This window comes from Leucopleurus acutus, assembly GCF_964270905.1.
Source record: "Leucopleurus acutus genome assembly, chromosome: 3".
Taxonomy (NCBI): Eukaryota; Metazoa; Chordata; class Mammalia; order Artiodactyla; family Delphinidae; genus Leucopleurus; species Leucopleurus acutus.
In genome coordinates this window covers 6118554-6134050 of record NC_139145.1, presented here as the reverse complement: position 1 = coordinate 6134050, position 15497 = coordinate 6118554, and the positions used below count along the sequence as shown (strand labels likewise).

Genomic DNA, 15497 nt, shown 5'->3' with positions numbered 1-15497 from the left:
TTGTTGCGGTGCACGGGCTTCTCAGTGTGGTGGCTTCTCTTGTTGTGGAGCACAGGCTCTAGGCGCGCCAGCTTCAGTAGTTGTGGCATGTGGGCTCAGTAGTTGTGGCTCCTGGGCTCTAGAGCTCAGGCTCAGTAGTTGTGGTGCACGGGCTTAGTTGCTCCGTGGCATGTGGGGTCTTCCCAGACCAGGGCTCGAACCCAGTGTCCCCTGCATTGGCAGGCGGATTCTTAACCACTGCGCCACCAGGGAAGCCCTCAATGCAGTATTGTTAACCACAGTCACCATGCTGTTCATTACATCCCATAACTTATTTATTTTATAACTGGAAGTTTGTACCTTTGACCACCTTCTTCCCTTGCAATCACCTCCCAGACCCTCCTCTGGCAACCACAAGTCTGTTCTCTGTATCCGTGAGCTTGGCTTTCTTGTTTTGTTTTTAGATTCCACATATAAGTGGGATCACACGGCATTTGTCTTTCTCTGTCTGACTGATTTCCTCTTAGCAAAATACCCACAAGGTCCAACCGTGTTATCACAAGTGGCAGGATCGCCTTCTTTTTTTATAGCTGAATAATATTCCATTGTACGTATATAACACATTTTCTTTATTCATCCATGTTTGGGTACTTAGATTGTTCCCAGGTCTTGGCTATTCTGAATAATGCTGCAGTGAACATAGGGGTGCAGATACCTTTTCAAGTTAGTGTTTTCATTTTCTGTGGATAAATACACCCAGAAGTGGAATTGCTAGGTGGGCTGCAGGAATAATGGCAAGCCTCACTGAAAGGGGAAAGATTTGAAGGAGGTGAAGGAGTGAGCTGTGTGCATATCTGTGGGAGGAGTGAGCATTCCTAGCCACGAAATGACCGGCATTTCTCCTTTTTCTGTACAGTCAAGTTATTTTCCCTCCTTCTTAAGGTGAGCACACTTACTATGGCATTTGTGTGTGTGCAGCTGTATGCGTGTGCACACAGGGGCTTAGAAGCCCCATGTCCCAATGCCTCTTGTACCCAAGAGAGATTCCAGGTTCCCACAGGGCTGTGCCTGGTGTCAAGAATCTCCATACTCAGTAAAGAAGATGGGGGCTTCCCTGGTGGTGCAGTGGTTGAGAGTCCGCCTGCCGATGCAGGGAACACGCGTTTGTGCTCCGGTCCGGGAGGATCCCACATGCCGTTGAGCGGCTGGGCCCGTGAGCCATGGCCGCTGAGCCTGCGCGTCCGGAGCCTGTGCTCCGCAACGGGAGAGGCCACAACAGTGAGAGGCCCGCATACCATAAAAAAAAAAAAAAGAAGAAGAAGAAGAAGATGTGGTATATATACAGTGGAATACTACTCAGCCATAAAAAAGTATGAAATAATGCTATTTGCAGCAATATGGATGGACCAAGAGATTACCATACTAAGTGAAGTAAGTCAGACAAAGACAAATACCATATGATATCACTTATATGTGGACTCTAAAATATAACACAAATGAACTTATTTACAAAACAGAAATGAACTCACAGACATAGAGAACAGACCTGTGGTTGCCAAGGGGGAGGGGAGGGATGGAGTGGGAGTTTGGGACTAGCAGATACAAACTATTATATGTAGAATGGATAAACAACAAGGTCCTACTGTATAGTGTAGTGAAGTACTGATATATTCAATATCACTCAATAAACCATAATGGAAAAGAATATATTTATGTATAACTGAATCACTTTGCTGCACACCAGAAACTAACACAACATTGTAAATCAACTATACTTCAATAAAATAAAATTTTAAAACTTAAAAAAAAATCTCCACAGTCAAGGAAGCCTAAATTAGGGTTCCCCCTAGAAATGTATGGTTCATTCTCCATGACCCCAATCCCAATGCAATTTACCACCATGGACCATGGCCACCATAGCAATGTTGCCTGATAACCAGGCCTGTCTTAGCTCAGGCTGCCATGACAAAATAGCATAGACTGGGTGGCTTAAAAAACAGACATTGCTCACAGTCTGGAGGCTCTAGGTCCAAGATTAACATGCTAACAGGGTCAGGTTCTGATGAGGGCCTCTTCCTGGCTTGCATACGGCCACCTTCCTCCTGTGTCCTCATGTGGTAGGGAGAGAACAAGAGTAAAGCTCTTTGGTGTCTCTTCTTATAAGGGCACCAATCCCATCAGGAGGGCCCCACCCTCATGACCTCTTCTAACCCTAATCACCTCCCAAAGGTCTCGCCTCCTCATACCATCACTCTGGGGGTTAGGGTTTTGGGAATTTGGCAGTGGTGGCATTGGGGGTGGGGCGGGGGGGACACACACATTCAATCCATAACTCTGGCTGACATCCCACAATTGTCAGGTTTCCATGAGGACAGAGTGCAACAGTTACCCCAGGTCATTTTCCCACAGAGAAGGACAAGGGGTTTTGTTAATCTTTTAGGTTGAGCACTGTCCCAGTGCTTCATGTGATTAGGTTAATTTAATTCTCACAAAACACAATGAGGTAGATATTATCATCTCCAGGCTACAGCTGACAAAACTGAGGCACAGAGAGGGTAAGTCGGTTGCCCTACGTCACACAGCACTGAGGTGGTAGAGATGAGATTCAAAGTCCTATATGTGCGTGCTCTTAAGTGTTTTTGACAGTTCTGTGAAGTGGGAACCGTTATGGATCTCCTTTCACAGAGAGGGAAACTGAGGCCCAGAGAGGTTAAGATTTGCCTGGGGGACTTCCCTGGCTGTCCAGTGGCTGAGACTCCGCACTTCCAATGCCGGGGCTGTGTGTTCGATCCCTGGTCTGGGAACTAAGATCCCACAAGCTGCATGGTGCAGCCAAAACGTGTGTGTGTGTGTGTGTGTGTGTGTGTGTGTGTGTGTGTGTGTGTGTGTGTGTGTGTATATGTAAAAGATTTGCCTGGAACAGTTGATCAGGTGGTAGGCCTGGTATCGTGGTGCCTGACATGAACCCCCTAACCAGCAGGTGGCCCTGCCCGTTCTATGTCCTCTGCAGACAATGACGAGTGCTTGGCCCAGCCTGGCCCATGTGGCACCCGTGGACACTGCCACAATGCCCCAGGAAGCTTCAGCTGTGAGTGCTATCAAGGCTTCACCCTGGACAGCTCAGGCCACGGCTGCAAAGGTAGAACCGGGCTTTGGGTGGGGTCTAGGCCTTGGGGGTGGTCCTGAGGGCTGCCTGGCAAGCCTTCTCTCCTCTCGACATCTCACAGATGTGGATGAATGTGACGGGCCTCATCGCTGCCAGCACGGCTGCCAGAACGAGCTGGGGGGTTACCGCTGTGGCTGCCCCCAGGGCTTCACCCCACACTCCCAGTGGGGCCAGTGTGTGGGTGAGTAGTGGGGGCTGGGAGGAAGCCGACCCCCCACCAGAATCTGTCCAAAGCGGGCAACTGGGAACCACCCCCATGGCAGGATGTTGTGATAAGCACAAGTACCTCAAGGTCCGATGGCCTGGTCTGGAAGGTAGTTAGTTCCCTGCTGCTGGGCAGGCTGGGGAGTTAAGGGTCTGCAGTCAGCCTGGCAAAGTGGTGGCCGTTTCTTAGGGAGTGATGGTCTGGAGGGCTCAGTGGAGATTCTGAGATGGTATCTGTGATCACTGGGAAAGGAGTGCTGGGATTGATTAGTGACGTCTGCCATGGATGTGGCAACGGAAATGGGTGCATGCATGCTGCATCTTTTGTCATAGCTGTTGCAGACGCCCTTGGTTTGGGGGACTAGCCTTCTGCCTTCCCTCCAACCTTGCCCACTGCACCCTTCTGTTTGCTGCTCCGGGGCCTCCCAATGACAGCCTCGTCCTCACCACCTCTCTTTGTTCCTCCTCTGCAGTCTGGCTTTCACTCTGTACCCATGTAGGGACCACTCTCCTGCATCCTCTCCATCACCTTTCCTCAGATTTCGCCTTCCACCTCCTCTGCTCTGGGCACCACTGCCTGCCCCTCCTGGACTCTCCACCCACAGCCTCTGTGACTCGGCTTTCCCCTCCCTCCCACTGCCTCGGCACTGCCTTCTCTCCAGCTCGTCCTCCTGCCCCTCCTGGTGGGTCCTCAGCTAAGTTCTCCGTCTTTTCCTCTGTCCCTCAGTATTTGTCCCCTGGGGACCCTGCAGACCATTGCCTCTGCTGCCAAGCCCTCTTTCTCAGCCTGCTCCACATTAGTTACTCATTCATTCCTTCGGCGACGGTTTGCCCAGGACCCATGGATACAGAAGTGAGCTGAGATCAGACTCTATCCCTGCCCTCCCATTGTCCAGTCTTCCGGGGGAGACAGGGGTTGATTACGCCAGTGGTTCTCAACTGGGCACCGTTTTGAAGTGTCTTGGAGATATTTTTTTTTCTTTTTTTTTGCGGTACGCGGGCCTCTCACCGCTGAGGCCTCTCCCGTCGCGGAGCACAGGCTCCGGACACGCAGGCTCAGCGGCCATGGCTCACGGGCCCAGCTGCTCCGCGGCATGTGGGATCTTCCCGGACTGGGGCACGAACCCGTGTCCCCTGCATCGGCAGGCGGACTCTCAACCACTGCGCCACCAGGGAAGCCCTCTTGGAGATATTTTTGATGGTCACAACTGGGCACTGGGTGCTCCTGGAGTTTAGTGGGTGGACACCAGGGATGCTTCTCAACACCCTGCAGTGCGCAGGACGGCCGCCATCACAGAGAATGAAACGGCCCCTAACGAGAATAGTGCCGAGGTGGGGAAACCTTGTTCTAGACCATCCCACCGTTTAACATTCCTGGGAAGTTTTGAGAAATGCTTTAAAGGAGAATTACAGGATGGCGGGGGGTGCTGGGGTGCGGATAAAGGAGTGTAGGGGACAGCAGACCTAGTCCAGAGGCTCACCGGGAGCTTGATGGAGGTTTTGACGTTGGCCTTGGGCTCTGAAGGAGGAACCAGAGTTGCCACGTGGGCACGGGAAGGATGCATGTGGAGGGATCTGGAGATGCGAAGGCTGTCCCCTGCCCCTCCCCCTCTACAGACAAGAACGAGTGTGTCCTGTCACCCGCGGCCTGCGGCAGCGCCTCCTGCCGCAACATGCTGGGCGGCTTCCGCTGCGTCTGCCCCTCCGGCTTTGACTTCAACCAGGCCCTCGGGGGCTGCCAGGACGTGGATGAGTGTGCGGGGCGGGGCGGCCCCTGTAGCTACAGCTGTGCCAACACCCCCGGTGGCTTCCTGTGCGGCTGCCCCCGAGGCTACTTCCGGGCTGGGCAAGGGTGAGGGGCTTGAGCGGGGTGGACACAGACACCCGAACCCTGGGAGTGCACGCACGCGCACACACACACACACACACACACGGGCCTGTGCACATGTTCACGTACATACGTGTGCATGGAGAAATGGATGCAGGGGACTTCCCCGGTGGTCCAGTGGTTAAGACTCTGCGCTCCCACTGCAGGGGGCGTGGGTTTGATCCTGGTTGGGGAACTAAGATCCCACATGCTACACACACTGCATGGCCAAAACAGAAACCAACAAAAAGAAAAACAAAACAAAAAAGAGAAATGGGTGCAGAGGCCCAGTGGCAACTGTACCTATGCACACACAAGCTCACACCCCACGTGGAGTAATTGTCCTGTATGTGCTTAGTGCAGGATGCACGCCTCCCTGTAATACATGGGAGTGTGTGTGAGGCTCACACCTGTGCCAACATGCCCGGGCACCCTCATTCATATATCCCAATGTGCACATGCGTGCAAAAGCACATGTCAGCATCCAGGGTGCACGCAGGCTCATACACGCATACGCCCCTGGGTACACTCAGGTATATCCTACACCCCTGCACGCATGCAGGTTCACACCTACACCCAGGAAAGCCAAGGGATGCACACACACACGTGTAGGCACGTGCAAATCCGCACTGGCACCTTGGTACACTCGTAGTTGCCCCCACGGGCAGAGTGGCTCCAAATGGAGTGTAGGGGGTGGGAGGATGGCAGGAGAGGTCCCATCAGCCTGCCCTGAACACTTTCCCACCCCTGTCCTGGCTCAGGCACTGTGTCTCTGGCCTGGGCTTCAGCCCTGGACCTCAGGATGCCCCAGATGAGGAGCTGCTCTCACCTGAAGCCTGCTATGAATGCAAGATCAACAGCCAGCCCCCTCGTGACCGGCCACGGCGCAGCCCCCGTGAGGACTATCAGGTGCCATGGGGAATGCACTGGGCATGGGGCACAGTGAGTGGCAGGGACAGCCAGGGAACCGGCCAGGGGTAAGAGGACCAGGCTCCATGTCACAGCTTGTCCCCCTAAGTCAGGGTGCCTTTCTGGGTCGTCGTGTAGTTCCTCAGCCTGAGGATTCCCCTTGGGGGCTCTCTGGGGGACACAGGCCCCCAAGCACCCCACCTTGCTCCAGATGAGAAGTCAGGCACCTCCCACACAGGCCCTGGGTGTGATGCTTCCCGTGGATCCCTTCCATGGAGCTTCAATGCAAGAAAAATGCCTTGGGCCCCCCAACCCTGCCTGCACCCTGGAACTTGTCACCTGTCACCTCCTGGCTGGCAGAGCCCTCCCTCAGAGCCCCTCTGGATTTAGCACCAATAGCGCTCAGAGCAGCTAGCTTAACCGCTTCCATCATCCCCTTTCTTCAGACCCTCTGCACCTCTTTCCTGCACCCACAATGCTCCTGGAGCTATGCTCAGGCCTCCTGAGCCCTCCTTGTCTCTCCCCCACCCCACCCACCATGCTCTCAAGAACAGCAGAGCAGCCCTGTGGTTTAGTCCCTCTGTCCCCTGGGGCCACTCCAGCTATGACCCTGACCCCACCAGGTTGTGCAGGGAGGGCAGTTTTGTCATAAATTCAGCTTGCTTGTCCTACAGCTGAAAAGTCCTTGAGGCCACTGCTGTCTGGTCTTGCCACTATGCCCCAAAGAATATGAAAGCTAACCATTTATTAAGCACCTGCTGGGTACACGTGCTGCTCCAAGCATTCTGCATTCATTCACAACCTCTCAATGTTTACAACAGCCCTGGGAGGTGTAGGTACCACTATCATCCTCATTTTACAGATGGGGAAACTGACGCTCAGAGAGGTTAGGTCACATGCCCAAGTTACAGAACTAAAACCTGGCAGAGCAGGATGGCAGTCATCCCGGGCCCCTCTGCAGCCACCACCTTCTGAGGTCATTACTTTCTGTTATTTCAAAAAAAAAAAAATCACTGAGCACAGAAGCCATTACCCACATCTGGAACCAAACTCCTTCACTCCATAGATTTTACTGAACACCTATTCTGTGCTGGACTCATAGCGAACAAACAAGAAAATGGAGCAACAGTGAACAACACATAAAACACACAATAAAAAAAAAAGTCCCTGTCCCCATAGGACTGATATTCTAATAGAGAGACAGATAAGAAATATGTAAAACACATCATATTTTGTAACACATGATAAGTATGATACATGATAAATACTATGGGGAAAAAATGAAGGCAGAAGTGGGAAAGGAATGCTGGGTCTGAGGGGCTCTCAATATTAGATTATCTAAATATGAATGTTCCTTTGCTTTCCTTTTCCTTCTAGTTGTTTCCCCTTTCTGGGAAAAAGAGTGTGTACGTATTATTCCCATTGTTACCGTTATTTTTGTAAGCATCACAGGTATAGGGCCCTGTGTCTGTCAGGTTTGCCACTGTGTCGCCAGCCCTTGCTACTCAGTAAGAGTGAGTGGAGAGGTTGTCAGGGCTCCTGGCATGGACACAAGCAGATCTGGGCAAAGGCAGGCAGGGTCCTGTGGCTTTGCCTGCAATACCCACGGATTGCCAGCAGGTGTCAGTAAGAGCACACGTCTGAGCAACAGTCCTGGTGAAGGGCTGGGAAACAAGAATAGTTTTCACTTTCCTGCAACAGCAAAACACTCCATCAGCATGTAAATTAGGCAGAACAAACAGCTCTGCCCAGAGCAAAGGAGAAGAAAGCACAGATAATCTCCTGTGGGATTGGATACATCACCCAGCCCCCGTCAGCCTGCCTTTGAGGTTTGCTGGCTTATTCAGGGCCCTGTCCGGCTGCCAGGATCAGGAAGCATTCTGAGGAGCTCAGATAAAGAGGGGTTTGTCATCTGCACACAGGGGGGGTCTCAGAGAGCGCAGATGCAGGAAGTGCAGCCAGCCTCCAGGAACCGGATAGCTACTGGGCAGCTCCTTTGTATGGCCCAGCAGGGTCTTGTGTTTCTCTCGCTGTGTCTGGGGCTGGCTCGTGCTGCAAGGCCCTTGGTCATAATTCCAGCCACCCCAGACCACCTTTGAGTGACCTTGGGTGCTTTGGGGCCAGATGCCATCTGACTGCCTCCCAGTCTGGGTATCTGAGGGAAAATTCTCCATTTCCTCCACCAGGCTGGCAGGGATCGAACTAAGGCCCCTCAGTTGAAACAAGGGGTCTGGAGTCAACCTGTGAAAAAGTTTCCTTTCCACCTGGGAACCAGCCTCCACCTCTATCCTCTACTATAGCCCAAGCTGACCATTGGCCTTATGGGTGGGGAGGGCTAGACAGGGGTCAAGGGCAGGGAGTGGTCTGTGTTTTCCTCCATTTTAGAGATTGCCTAAAATTCTCCTCTTGGCCCCCTACCCACCGCATTCTGATTTCTCCCAGCCCCTGCCATCATCCACCTGGTCTTTCTCCCCAGGCGAGCCTGGCCAGCCTTGATTCGGAGGCTCCGCTGACCTTGGGCCTGAACCTCTCCCGCCTGAGCCGGGCCGAGCACATCCTAGAGCTGCGGCCGGCGCTGGAGGGTCTGGGGTGCCGCGTCCGCTACATCATTGCCCGTGGCAACGAGCAAGGTTTCTTCCGCATGCATCACCTCCGCGGCCTCAGCTCCCTGCAGCTGGGGCGTCGGAGGCCGGGGCCAGGAACCTACCAGCTGGAGGTGGTGAGCGTGGCTGGGGCCTGGGGCACCCAGCCTGAGGGGTGGCCGGCAGGCCGGGCCTTGCGGCTAAAGGTGCAGCTGCAGCTGCTGTAGTCCAGAGGCACCCACGCCTCACAGCTGGCCCCAGGCCCCTCCTGCAGCCCGCTTCCCAGACTCACCACCTGGGCACCACCCCCACCCCCCGCCTCCTTCCACAGGATGTCACTCTGTTTGCTACACCCCTGCCCTCCCCCCCCGGGAGACCCTTGACGAGCCCTGGCGTTGATGGGCCCCAGGGTCCCTATGCGGTCCTCCTCTCCAGAGGCGGGAAATACTAGAGCTGGGAGGGATCAATCCCCGGCGGCAGTGGCCGACCGGGTGGAACCCCAAAACTCAGGAAGAGCGAAATGCTATCCTGTGACCTCAAGCGAGCCCAGCCTCCATCCGAGGGGCCCCACCATTCGGTGTTTCCTGGAGACAGCAGGCAGCTGCTGTGGCGTGCCCCCTCCACTTCAACAGCCAGGGTCACGGAGGGCCCTGGGTTTCACTGTATCTGGTCAGTCTCAGGCTTAAACTTCTGCACTGCACGGGGGCTCAGCCCTGGGGGTTGGCGGGACATGGGAACGGGTGGCTAGGGTGGGCCTAGGGCTCGTCCCTCCCAGCAGAAGGGCCCACGGGGCCCCAGCCAGAGTTGCTGACATGCAGCCATGTTCACTCCCACGGGGAGCTGGGCTAGGGTTCTGAGGATGCTTTTCTATCGGGAGCAGAGACAACAATAAAGTTATTTTGGGTTAAGTCTGTCCCTTGGCAGGTTCTGGCAGTAAGGAGACGCTGCCCTTGGCAGGGCCGGGCAAGGCTCACGTGGCGGGGTAGCAGGAGGCCCCAGGAGGGCAGCAGCTTTGGAAAGCATGCACTTCTGCCTAGGGTTCTGAAGAGGATGTGTGTACGGGAGAGGTGGGTGAAGACCATCCTGCACCTGGGGGTGGGGGACAACATCCCAGGGTGCAGGTAGGTTCTACCAACTTCAGACCTGGGAGTTTGGCACAAAGCCAGGCTGCAAGTGGCAACCATTGGATCCCTTGTGGGTTCACCATTACTGATAATAATGGCTCATGATTCCTGACCCCATACTATGTACCAGGCACCATTCTAAGCATTGTACAATTACTGACCCATTCAGTCCTTGTGACTGAGTCCAAACTCATACTACTCGCCACACGACAGGCCAGTAAATCGAGAGACGAGTTGTTGGGACAAGGAATAGCGACTTTATTCGGAAAGCCAGCAAACCGAGAAGGTGGTGGACTCGTGCCCCAAAGAACCATCTTGCCTGAGTTAGAATTCAGGCTTCTTTTATACTAAAAGGGGAGGGAGTAAAGTCAAACCAATTTCCTTGTTCTGGTCAGCTTCTGGGGGGATGTGTTCATTTCTTCCTGCAGACATTCACAGGTGGGCCTGGCCTGGATGTTTCCTGTGAGCTAAACAAAGGTATTTTAGCTTAGCGCTCATTGCCTGGGAAGCAGGGTTCCTGGCCCAAGATGGGCCATTATGTATAATTTAAGCTTATAGGCAACATCCCTTTAGTGATTAACTTATAATAGAATATAAAAGTTCTTCCTGGGCTTCCCTGGTGGCGCAGTGGTTGAGAGTCCGCCTGCCGATGCAGGGGACACGGGTTCGTGCCCCGGTCCGGGAGGATCCCACATGCCGTGGAGCGGCTGGGCCCGTGAGCCATGGCCGCTGAGCCTGCGCGTCCGGAGCCTGTGCTCCGCAACGGGAGAGGCCACAACAGTGAGAGGCCCGCGTACCGCAAAAAAAAAAAAAAAAAATTCTTCCTTATTACATCATCACTATGACCCCATGGAATAGATACTGTTATTCTCATCCCCATTTTACAGATAGGAAAACTGAGGCTCAGAGAGGTTAAATGACTTGGCCGAGGTGACACCAGATTACAGGTAGAAGAACCTGTTGGGCAGTGTCCTGGCTCCATCCTGCCTGGCTCCAGGTTGGACTGGATCTATTGAATTTGATGGCTGAGCTCGGTGGATGGGATACTCACTGTGTTAAACATGTAGCTTGTGCGTGTGCTGTATGTCACAAACGGCAGTGTATTTAGTCCCCACAGACTTGTATGAGGCAGGCAGTGTTATCACCTCTGTTTCACAGCGGGGAAACCGAGGCTCAGAGAGTTTATGGCATCTGCTCTGGGTACCCATACAGTGTAGTGGAGCCAGGAAGTTCCTTTGAGTCTGCACCCTGGCCCCAGGCCCCAGTGCTCAGCACCCCAGGCTGAGAGCACAGATCCTGGGGTGGGAGGGGATCACGTGGGTTTCAACACAGGCTGGGGACTCGCACCCCACAATGAAAGGTGACAGAGACAGGAATGACGTCCCACCAATGGTTTATTTAAAAGTTACAGAGAAGCACATCCTGGGAGAGAACTGAAGCTTTGCAAAGACCCAGAGGGACACAGGCAGGTGTGTCCCTACAGGTAGGCAACTATAGTGATGGTTCTTTCCAAGAATCGTTGCCCAGGCAGGTGCGACTCTGGTGCCTGGAGTAGGCACGGGGCTTGAAATAACAGAGCTCCCTTGTTCCAGCTATCTGAGGAGCAGGAGGTAGCAGGGGTGACAGGGAGGGAACTGATGCAGCCTCAGGTGCGGGGACTGAGATTTGCCCTGAAGCACAGAGGGGCTGGGGCAGCTGAGGCTGCAGGGTGATAACCGTGGCAGACAGAGGTCCAGCCCATCTCGTGCTGGCTGATCCTAGAGAAGTGCGGGCTCATGGTCCTGCAGGAGGGACGGGGCGGATCGGCAGGGGAGGGGGCGCTGGAGTGGAGTCAGGGGCCCTGAAGTTTTCAGTCCACGCACTTGGCGTTTCATTTCAGCACTTGCCGAAGCCCCCTGGGCCGGAGCAGGGTAATAATGAACAGCCCCCTAGGACCCCCCCCCCATGCGAATCTGTGGGGCTGACCACAGAGCCAGCCCTCCGTGGTCCTGGAGGTGAGTCCCCTGACCCAGTCCGGGCTGATCAGGAGCCCTCATTCCTCAGCAGTGATGAGGGGAGGAATGGTCACAGGCTCAAGAGTCCTGACCTGGATTAGCTGTTCTCAGGAGGGAGGTTTTCCTGTTGCTGCTTCTGGTGGGACCGCTAAACTTCGACAATGGTAGTGTGGAGTTTCCAGAGCTCAACTTCCTCACCCCAGAATGAGGGGCTGTCAGAGAGAAGGCAAGAGAAATAGATAAGAGCTCCACCAATACCTTTGGATTACGTGGATCCAGCCCAGCCTGATGCCGCCCACTGGGTGGTTATTTGAGCCAATGAGTTTCCCATTTGCTTGAATTTTCCATCTCTAGCAATTGAAAGTGTCTTGACTAAAAGAGCTGCATGTTCACTCAAGCCTCCCACTCACAAGCCACTGACTCTTCTTGGGGTGCAGGCAGCTGTCAGATGCTGGCCTGCCATCCCCTCCTTTGGGGGTTGAGAAGCTCAGGGGCCCGCAGCAGGGAGGGTCGGCCCCTTAGATGCTGGGCTGGGGTCTCACCCACCCTGGAAGTTTCTCCGGGTGCCGTGGTGGGGCTTTAAATGGGTCTTCTTCCGAGCATCCAGGATCTTCATCCCAATCTGCACCCACCTGGCCCTTGGCTTCCCACACACCATCTTGTTTTTCTGGGGGAAGAAGAATCTGCAGGGATGGGGGTGTAAGCGGGGAGCGAAGTTGCGTGAGAGTCCCTACCCCCTCCCCCATGGTCCCACTCACATCACCGCAGGCAGGTTGCAGCTCCCGCTCACGTCCTGGCGATGGTAACTCTGGGCGAACCGGAGCATGGACCGTCTTGCTGGGCCGTGGTAAGCCAGGCAGCAGTCCTCAAAAGCACCTGCGACCACACAGCCGCCCAGAGACTCGCATCCCTACACGTGCGTGTGCGGCTGCGCGTGCGCTCTTCAGGAACGCCCACAGCCTTGGGCACCCGCCCCGCGCGCACACCACAACCCTCCCATGCCCTGTGGAGGCCCGGGGACAGCCCAGACGGTAAGGAGGCCGTTCGGCTCACCTTTGGTCCTTGATAAGGGGACAGGAAGCGGGAGTTGGAGAGGGCCCCGCAGGCCCCTGCTGGGTAGGGCCCAGGACCACGAAATAAATGGGGGACCAAGGCCATTTCCATTCCTGCTCTGGGGCGGAGGGCAAGGAGGGGGTGCAGCGCCCTGAGAAGGGGAGGGGCGCATGGTTGGACGAGGAGGAGGTGGTGGTGCCAGAAGGTTCTGGAAGGATGAGCAGGTGGAATGAGCAGAGGATGAATTAATGTGGAGACGGTGCTGGGCCTTCAGGGTCCACTGGGATCCGTCCCTCTGCCCACCCGTGCCTCCAGGGGCCACATCTCAGTTCTGGGAGGGCCGTGGGAAGGGCTTGGAGGCTCCCTCCATCCCCCACCTTGACCCTGAGAGCAAGGGTCAGTGGAGTCAGATGGACCCTGTGTTGCAGTGCCAGGCAGGCAGTTCCCCGGGGCTGAGGGCCCCGCTGGCCCCAGGATCAATGGGCCCAGGCTGGGCCTGGCGCCTGAAATGGACCTTTAATAGCAGGACAATAGGAACGAAGCCCAGTCCCCTCCTGGGCAAAGGGTAAGGTCTGCTGGGGTCAGGGCTAGGGCCTCTCAGAGCTAATGAGGGGCAGGTGGGTGGGGCCATGGGGCTTCCACCTGGGCAGGGGCCCTGCTTGGCCAGCTGCTGGGGCTCAGCTGCCTCCTCCGGCCCAGCGGGATGCAGAACGCAGCGGCAGAGCTGGGGGACACTGGGGGCAGTCAGAATAACCTTTGGTCACTAATATCACCAAATGCCTAAGCTAGGGAGAGGAGGAGAGGAATTCCCCATTGATAACAGTAATGGTTATCAGTGCTGCTGCCAGGCACTGGGCCAAGAGTTTTGCGGGAATCAGCCCATTGGATCCTCACGTCCCATCTCTGCAACAGGAGTTTGGAGCCCCACTTTGCAGATGAGGAAACTGGGGCTCATAAACGCTGAGTAGCTACTCTCAGCCGGACCGCACAGGTAGCCGGAGTAGGGGAAGCTGAGATGGGGACCCATGTTTGTTGGTCTCCCAGGTTCTGATCTCAACCCCTACCCCTGGCTCTGCAGGTTCAGGTCACTGCAGTGTGTCCCTGGGGGTAAGCGGCCCCGCTGCCCGCAGTCCCTGGGCTGGCTGGAGTCCAGAGGGAGGCCTTGGGTCATGGACTGTGGAGGAGGCACCCAGGGGCTCTGAAAGGAGGGGCTGAGGACCATGCACCCCCAAGGAGCTGCACAAATGCTGGGAGTTTTTGCATGCCTGCTGGGGGGGAGCTGTTTACCCGAGAATGAATTCAGTGGTGAAGGGATGGGGGAGGCTTCTGGAGGAGGAGACAGGCACATGGCAGGGGAGGCACGAGAAGGATGCGGAGAGGGGGACTCCAGGGGGGAGGGTAGGTATTGTCTGAGATAGTACCTTGAGCGTGGACAGTGGGAGCCCAGGCACCCACGAAGCAGGCCACCAGGCAGACCAGGAGCCATGGATTCATAGTGCAGGCTGGTCTTCCTCCTCCGGCGCCTTGAGGGTTAACTAGGAAGGGGGGGTAGGTGGTTGATGAGGACCCAACATGGACAGTGGCAGGCACTGGGAGCACCCCCGTCTCGAGCCAGGGCCCTCTGCAAGGGAGGCAGGTGGCATAGGATGGGGACAAGTGTGCTGGAGGGACCTGCTGCTGGTCTTGGGGGGAGGACTCACCAAAGCCAGTGGGGTCCCTGGAGCCGGTATCTGCTGGAGTGGACCTGCCTGCCACGCCAGCAGGCTTCACCCTTTATAGATGGAGCCCCGCCCTGCCGCTCCCTCCCCACCTCCTCTCCCACTCCACCTCCCAGCTTCTCCCTCCCGCCCTGCCCTCCTCTGTTCTCCCCATCTCTTTCTAGCTCCTCTCTCCAATGTCAGGATGCACCTGTTGGAAGTTGGGCGCGAGGGGCAAAAGGACCCAAATCAAAGAGCTGGGCAGAAAACAAATGACACCTTCAACTAAGTACTCGGACGGGGCGGTGGGGGGGGGAACGGACGGACAGGAATTTGGCTCCTTCAGTGATGAGAGGTGGACGGATGCAGGTAGACAGTCACAGCCTTGACCTCAACGAGCCCCCTTGAAGGCTCACGTGCCCCCTATCCCAGGCCCCTCAGCCAGCACCCCGGCTTTCTCCCTGGAGGGTCCTTTCTCCTCCTTGTCCCGGCCCCTCTCTTGCTGCACCTCTAGGTGGATACTGGCTTCCCAGGGGCAGGACCCAGGCAGCCTAGAGCAGGGGGCAAGCCTCCACCTCTGCTCCCCACTCCCAAGCCGCCTGTTCCCACGGGGCCCTGATTTCACCGCATTTTTCTCTCCTTCCACACAACGGGATGACTTATCGTGTCACAGAAAAGCCTTGTTTTTGAGAACAGGCAAACCCATAGAAATAGAAAGTAAAATCAGTTATTGCCATGGGCTGGGAGGAGGGGAGAATGGGGGGGGGTGAGGGCGAAAGGGAAGGTATGGGTTTCTTTTTGCTCTGAAATTAGATGGTGGTGATGGTCAAGGGACTCTGTGAATATAGTAAACACCACGGAATGGTACACTTTCAATGGGTGATGTTGGCGAAGATAATCAATATTAAGATTAGAAAGGAGT

The 15497-nt window shown here is 55.4% G+C and overlaps 2 protein-coding genes across 2 annotated transcripts in view; one reads left to right on the top strand and one right to left on the bottom strand.

Moving 5' to 3' along the window:
- Positions 1-8934, top strand: part of FBN3 (fibrillin 3) — a gene marked incomplete at both ends in the record, with an annotated part of 60439 nt that extends 51505 nt beyond the window's left edge. The window contains 5 exons of the mRNA XM_082835569.1: positions 2990-3118; positions 3207-3326; positions 4967-5201; positions 5978-6125; positions 8602-8934. Coding sequence (XP_082691695.1) covers positions 2990-3118; positions 3207-3326; positions 4967-5201; positions 5978-6125; positions 8602-8934 — 965 coding nt within the window. The remainder of the gene's footprint in view (positions 1-2989; positions 3119-3206; positions 3327-4966; positions 5202-5977; positions 6126-8601) is intronic.
- A 2670-nt stretch (positions 8935-11604) lies between these two features.
- CCL25 (C-C motif chemokine ligand 25) lies at positions 11605-14452 on the bottom strand (the record flags this gene model as incomplete). The annotated part of the gene is given in 6 exon segments (XM_082836505.1): positions 11605-11612; positions 11918-12037; positions 12372-12508; positions 12584-12701; positions 14300-14425; positions 14428-14452. Coding segments are annotated over 6 exon segments (534 nt in total).
- Positions 14453-15497: the final 1045 nt, after the last annotated feature.